We start from the raw sequence: 7,591 nt of genomic DNA on the forward strand, positions 1-7,591 counted from the left end.
TTTACACACAGTAGAAATATGGGGGCTGCTTATTTCTTGCAGCCTACGAAAACATCCCTTTATATGACCTATAGCCCTTTCAACAACTTTGACGCGTAGAACTTATTACTCTGTTGTAGTGTCTCTGTGCTTGTGGCAAGTTACCCATATCTCTAAATGGTGTCATCAGCCATGGTTGTAATGGATAAGCACTGTCCCCTATTATGTACATCCCTTCTGGTATACGTTGGGCTGCTGAAGTGTAAAATTCAGAATTACGAAGCACACGAGCATCATGAGTTGAACCTGGCCAGCCAACAAAAGCATCATTGATGATCATATGATCATCAACTACTAGCTGAAGTTGTACTGATGGGTAGCCTTTCCTGTTGATGAAATCACCATCTTGACCTGGTAGATTTGTGATCCTGATATGAGTGCCATCAATCACTCCAACTACTCCTGGCACTCTCTTCTGTCGCCGGATAGATGTGGCAATATCAATCATCCTGTCATTGTCTGGCCATTCAACGATCTTATTCTGTCAAAATAATACAAAAGAAAACAAAGTTATCAGTAAATACACAGATGCATGATGTTAAGAAACCTGAGGCATTCCACCAAATGGATTATTCAATTATTTGATTTCACTGCACTTGGCGCATCCCAAGGGTTGTGGGGCTTTTTGTAACACCAAAGAAGGTTACCTACCAATTTGGCCAATGTAGCAAAGTAACTTCCTAGGCCAAACTGTTTCCTTACTGCAAGTTGATAGGTGAAATAGAAAATAACGCAGCAGGGCATCAAGCTAAAGCTGCCCTGCTGTGTTATCTTCTATTTCACCTCTCAACTCTTAAGTAAGTAAACACAGTTTGGCTTGGGATTACTTTGGCACATCACTATATCTCTATCCAAAGTGGTAAATAACCTACTTTGGTGTTAAAAAAACACATGTGTCAAGACTGTAAAAAAAAACAGGTAACATGGAGAATCACCGCATTGATAACCTGTATATTCTATAAAAAATAACCATGTCCCGTGTTATTGAAACGTAAAAACTATATGTGTATGTTCAGTTCAATACTGGTAATTTCAATATATTTTTAAGGGTTTGGAAAGGAAAATGGGTTGAATACATTATACAAAATTGTAAAATTATGATTTATTTAATTTATTTTGGCAAAAACATCTGAGGAAAAATATAGTTAATGCCTTACACATACAACGTATTAAAAAATACAAAGAAAAAGTTATAAAAATCACAATGAGTAGTAATTACCAAGGACAACACAAAAATAAAACGTTATTTTTTCCATTGCCATATACTGTAGTGTACTGTGTTTCACTGAAATTTATTTTTGCTGAAAAAAAATTCTGGACATCACTGTGATTTTATTTTCACTCTTCCTTGTCAGTCTATGTGTAATCAATGGGAAATATGAATATTGTCACTTGGATTTTACTTTAGTGGAAAAGTGAGTCAAGCAAAAATAATGAAAATAAGTTCAAAGTGAAAAATACAGTATTTTACAGTATACTAGGTCACCCACAGGCATTAATGTTAGTAAAGAAATAAGAAAATTATTGTTATTAAAAGAAATATAAAATTATTATTATTATTATTATTACTATTATTATTATTATTATTATTATTATTATTATTCAAGAAATATGAAAATTGCAATCACCAATATCATCATCATCATGCAGCACCACTGGCAGTGTTGAAAATCCTACCAAAGTTCGTCCGCCTCATCTAAAGTACATGTACTATCTACCCTATTATAACTATAGTTAAATAGTGAAGGGTACTTTAGATGAGGCGGACAAACTTTGGTAGGATTTTCAACATTGCCAATGGTGCTGCATGATGATGATGGTATTGGTGATATTTCTTTGATAATAATAATAATAATAATGATAATAATTTTCATATTTCTTTATTAACATTAATGCCTTCTGAGTACCTTGTGGGTCACCTTAAGCATGGCTTCACTATGTGAAAAATACCAGAAATAGCAATAAAACAAGAAACTAACAACCGCTATTTTTTTTCATATTTCAATTGCATTTCACCAAATTACTTCATTTATATTTCAAGAAGTGGTTTACACGTTTATCCTACTTACCTTTAAAGTTAACAAAACATCCATTACCCTCTGGCAACAAAAGTGGATGGTATACTTTGAAACGCCAAAGCGTTCAGCAACGTCTCGCATACAAGACCTGTTACTTATGTACCAAATAAAAATTAGAAACTGCTTGGTTGGCTCTACTGGTAGGTGACCTCCATTATTTGCCAGAGTTAAAAGTGGAGCGACGCTTTAAGAAACTATCTCAAAAGTCGTCCTGCATAGGCGAAAATGTTGCCGGAAATCATCAAGGTTGTAGGAAGGAATTACGGTTTCAGCGTAATCAATAATTTTGGGAACGTTCTCTCTCCTATTAAAGTAAAGAGCTATCACCATTGGTACTGTGCGACCGTTGATGTCAAAAATAACATCATCCTGAAGAATTTCTTCAAGAAAATTAAAAAGTGCTACGCTCGCACGCTCGTAATATCGTCGCCGATCATTACAGGCGCCGCCATATTGGAGAACAAAGTTGCTTTCGTTTGTGCGAACGTAACGAGAACATGTATCGTATTGCAACGATGAGGGCATGATTCCAATCGCAAGAAGAGTGCACCCAAACGCGCCCTTAGGTTCGTGAAATTGACTGACTCTAAGGGGGCAGAATGTGACAAGTGCCCAATAAACAGCTGAATATCTTCCCTACCTAAAGTACGACAATTTCAATGGTCATATACAGGCAGAAGCCATAAGGTATACCACTGCAGTACTACCAATCTCTCGTTAGAAAAGTAAATAAAGACAAAAATGTACAAACTTTTCCAAAAGTCATGTGAAATGCGAACGAAGTTAAATGTCGGACAAGAAAAACTAAGAAAGGCAACATTAGCAATAAATAATAATAATAATAATAATAAATATTGCTGCAAAGCAGCAATGACCGGGTTTCGAGACATTTTGGTCAACAGCGGCAATAGAGAAATATATATGCAATAAGAGGGAGGGCTATGGTAGTATTTGTGAAATCGAAGTCAAAGGTCATCAAGGTGATTTGCCATTTTGTTAAAAGAATTGAATGTCATAGTTATCCCTATCTACCAAAAATCAGACCTCAAGCTCCATTGGCTTACAAAAAATTAGATATGTGCATAATTAATGAAGTACAGGATATGTCGTCATAAGGTGTCCCATCATACCAAATATAAAGGGTGTAGCCCTTTTGGTTACTGAGTTATAGACATATATGTATATTTGAGGTCCAAGGTCATCAAGGTCACGTGATATTTTGCCAAAAAAATTACATTCCATGGTTATCCCTATACACCAAATATCAGACCTAAAGCTCCATTGGCTTGCCCTGGAATTAGATATGTGAAGAGTTAATGAGGTGAAGGATATGTCGTCATAAGGTCTCCCATCATACCAAATATGAAGGGTGTATATTCGAGGTCAAAGGTCGTCGATGTTACGTGACATTTTGTAAAAATCATTGTATCCAATTGTTAACCCTATGTATAAAAAATCAGACGTCTAGCTCTATCAGCCTCCTCAGAATTAGACATGTGCATAATTACTGAGGTACAGGATGTCGTCATAAGGTCTCCCATCATACCAAATATGAAAGATGTAGTACTTGTGGTTACTGAGTTATGAACAAATATGTATATTTGAGGTCAAAGGTCATTGAGGTCACATGACATTTTGTAAAAAACAGTGTATCCAATTGTTAACCCTATGTATAAAAAATCAGACGTCTAGCTCTATCGGCCTCCTCAGAATTAGATATGTGCATAATTAATGAGGTACAGGATATGTCGTCATAAGTCATCCCACCATACCAAATATGAAGGGAGTGGCACTTGTGGTAACTAAGTTATGGATATATATGTATATTTGGGGTCAGAGGTCATCCAGGTCATGTGATATTTTTTTAAAGAAATTGTATCTCATAGTTATCCCTATATACCAAAAATCAGACCTCCAGCCTTATTTTTATGCCCAGAACTAGGTATATGCATAATTGATAAGGTATAGGAAGTGGCTGGTCATGTGACATTTTGTTAAAAAACTTTGCTCCCATAGTTTGCGGTATGTACCAAAAATCAGACCTATAGCTTCAGTGGGAAACCCAGAATAGGATATGCGCATAATAAATGAGTTGCAGGAATATGCCAAGGTCAAAGTTCAAGTGGTATCCCAAAAACTGTGGAGTGCAATTGGTCCCCTACTTGTCATTGTCGAATAGACGCTGGACTTTAACATAGGCCAGAATAAGCCATTGCCATAGCTTTGCTGCATAGGTATAGGGGAGGTCAAAGGTCAATGAAAAATCAGAAAAATAATACTTTAAAAATCTCCTTCTCAAAATTGGCAGTGCCTATGACTTTGATATTTGGCATGAAGGAGCGTAGGTCTATGGTCTACAAAAGTTGTTGAAAAAATTTCAATTGTTTAATTTTTATGCACATGAACGTTTATTTCAAAGTTTATTTTCAATATGGCTGCATGGTCACCTGACCAATTGTTATGGTAAAGAATCAAAAAATTACATGTGAGGAGTTTTACCTATGTGCCAAATTTGAAGTCTCTAGGTACAACAGTGTTCGCATGGCGGTTGCATGTAGAGGACGGAAGAAGAAAAAGAATAATAAATATAGCTGCAAAGCAGCGATGAAGGGTTTCGAGAAAATGAGCAAATGGTTACATAGTTATAACATTATAAAGAATGATATATTAACCTGTACTGTAAAGCAAATAATTAGGCGCATAATTGAAAAGGTTCAGAATATGGCATCATTGTCTCTATCCTACCAAGTATAAACTATATATCTCTTTTGGTTACTGATTTATTAGTAAGAACTTATTTTTGAGGTCAAAGGTCAACTAGCTCACGTGACATTTTGTCAAAAAAATTGTATCCAATAGTTATCCATATATAAGAAAAATCAGACCTCTAGCTCTCTTTGCTTGCCGAGAATTAGATATGTGCATAATCAATGAGGAACAGTTTGTGGCGTCATGAGGTCTCCCACCATACCAAATATGAATGGTGTAGCCCTTGTGGTTACTGAATTATGGACAAAAATGTATATTTGAGGTCAAGGTCATCGAGGTCATGTGACATTTTGTCAAAAAAAATATATTCCATAGTTATCCCTATATACCAAAAATCAGACCTCCAGCTCATTGGGCTTGCCCAGAATTAAATATGTGTCCCATCATACCAAATATGAAGGGTGTAGCCCTTGTCGTTACTGAGTTAAGGACAAATATGTATATTTGAGGTCAAAGGTCATCGAGGTCATGTGACATGTGACATGTGACATATTCCAAAAATCAGACCTCCGGCTCTTTTTGCTTGCCCAAAATTAGATATGCACATAATTAATGAGGTACAGGATGTATCGTCATAAGGTGTCCCATCATACCAAATTTGAAGGATGTAGCACTAATGGTTACTTAGTTATGGACATATATGTATATTCGAGGTCAAAGGTCATCGAGGTCATGTGACATTTTGTCAAAAAAATTGTATCCAATAGTCATCCCTATATACCAAAAATCAGACCTCCAGCTCTATTGGCTTGCTTAGAATTAGATATGTGCATAATAAATAAGGCAAAATATAGTTGGTCATTTGACATCTTGTCAAAAAAGAAGAGTTTGCATCCCCAAAATTTTGGTGTGAAATGTTGTCCCCACTGGTCAATGTTCAATAGACAATAGCTCGTTAGGACTCTTACACAGGCCAGAATAAGCCTTTGCTATAGCATAGCTGCATAGGTATAGGGAAGGTCAAAGGTCATAGAAAAATGAAAAAAATAATACTTTAAAAATCTTCTCCTCATAATCAGCAAGACCTGTGACCTTGATTTTTGGCATGAAGGAGCATGGCTAATATGGTCTACAAAATGACCTCGCGGAATTTTGATAGATGAATATTTATGCAAATGAGAAGGATTTAAAAGTTTAAATTTTAGATTGACGGCAGGTCATGTGACCTGTTGCCATGGTAACGAAATAGAAAAATACAGTTTTTGAGTTTTACCTATGTGCCAAATCGGAAGTCATTTGGTATAAGGGTGTTCAAATGGCAAGCATGAAAAGGTGGCGGAACAATAATAAATATAGCTGCAAAGCAGAAATGACCGAGTTTCGAGACATCTCGGTGCACAGGGGCATAGAGGAATAGATAGGCAAAAAGACGAAAGGCTATGGTAGTATTTGTTAAAACGAGATCAAAGGTCATCAAGGTCATGTGACATTTTGTCAAAAAAATTGTAACCAAGAGTTATCCTTATATACCAATAATCAGACCTCTAGCTTTATTTGTTTGCCCAGAATTAGATATGTGCATAATTAATGAGGTTCAGGAAGTGTCGTCCTATGATGTCATATTCCACCAAATATTAAGGGTATTGCACTTGTGGTTAATGAGTAACGGACAAATATGTATATTTGAGGTGAAAGGTCATCAAGGTCACATGACATCATGTCAAAAAAATTGTATCCCTTAGTTATCCCTATATACCATAAATCAGACCTCTAGCTCTATTTGCTTGCCCAGAATTAGATATGTGCATATTTAATGAGATACAAGATGTGTCGTCATAAGGTGTCCCATCATACCAAATATGAAGGATGTTGCACTTATGGTTACTGAGTTATAGACATATATGTATATTTGGGGTCAAAGGTCGTGGAGGTCACGTGATATTTGGTAAAAAAAAATGTATCCCATAGTTATCCCTGTTTACCAAAAATCAGACCTCTAGTTCTATTATTAAGCCCAGAATTAGGTATATGTATAATTAATGAGGTACAGGAAGTGGCTCGTCATGTGACATTTTGTTGAAAAACTTTGCTCCCATAAGTATACCTATATACCAAAAATCAGACCGCCAGCTCTATTGGCTTGCCTAGAATTAGATATGTGCATTATAAAGAAGGCAAAATATAATTGGTCATGTGACATTTTGTCTAAAAAGGACAGTTTGCATCCCCAAAACTTTGGTGTGAAATGTGGTCCCCCAGTGATCAATGTTCAATAGATACTAGCCTGTTGGGGCTCTTACTTTGGCCAGAATAAGCCTTTGTATAGCTGTATAGGTATAGGGAAGGTCAAAGGTCGTATAAAAATCAGAAAAATAATACTTTAAAAATCTTCTTCTCAAAATCGGCAAGACCTATGACCTTGATTTTTGGGATAAAGGAGCATGGCTATATGGTCAACAAAATGACCTCGTGGAATTTTGATAGATGAATATTTATGCAAATGAGAGGGATTTAAAAGTTTAAATCTAAGATTGATGGAAGGTCATGTGACCTGATGCCATGGTAACGAAAAAGAAAAATATGGTTTTTGAGTTTTACCTATGTGCCAAATTGGAAGTCATCTGGTATAACAGTGTTCGAAAGGCAAGCATGAATAGCTGGCGGAACAACAACAACAACAATAATAAATGTAGCTGCAAGCAGCGATGACCGGGTTTCGACACAAGTGGCCGCATCAGAGCAAAAGAAAATTTAGATTGTGCGCA

General features: G+C 36.1%; 1 protein-coding gene across 1 annotated transcript; it reads right to left on the reverse strand.

Annotated features, from left to right (window-relative positions):
• Nucleotides 1–79: 79 nt before the first annotated feature.
• On the reverse strand, nt 80–487 carry LOC139127967 (putative nuclease HARBI1). Its single transcript, XM_070693816.1, has one exon. It carries the CDS (start codon nt 485–487, stop codon nt 80–82), a length of 408 nt encoding a protein of 135 aa, XP_070549917.1.
• Nucleotides 488–7,591: the final 7,104 nt, after the last annotated feature.

The sequence above is a fragment of the Ptychodera flava genome, unplaced genomic scaffold (genome assembly GCF_041260155.1).
Source record: "Ptychodera flava strain L36383 unplaced genomic scaffold, AS_Pfla_20210202 Scaffold_40__1_contigs__length_1388640_pilon, whole genome shotgun sequence".
Taxonomy (NCBI): domain Eukaryota; kingdom Metazoa; phylum Hemichordata; class Enteropneusta; family Ptychoderidae; genus Ptychodera; species Ptychodera flava.

Coding starts and splice junctions, on each gene's coding strand:
- LOC139127967 (XM_070693816.1), bottom strand. CDS start 487: ATGATTGATATTGCCACATCTATCCGGCGACAGAAGAGAGTGCCAGGA.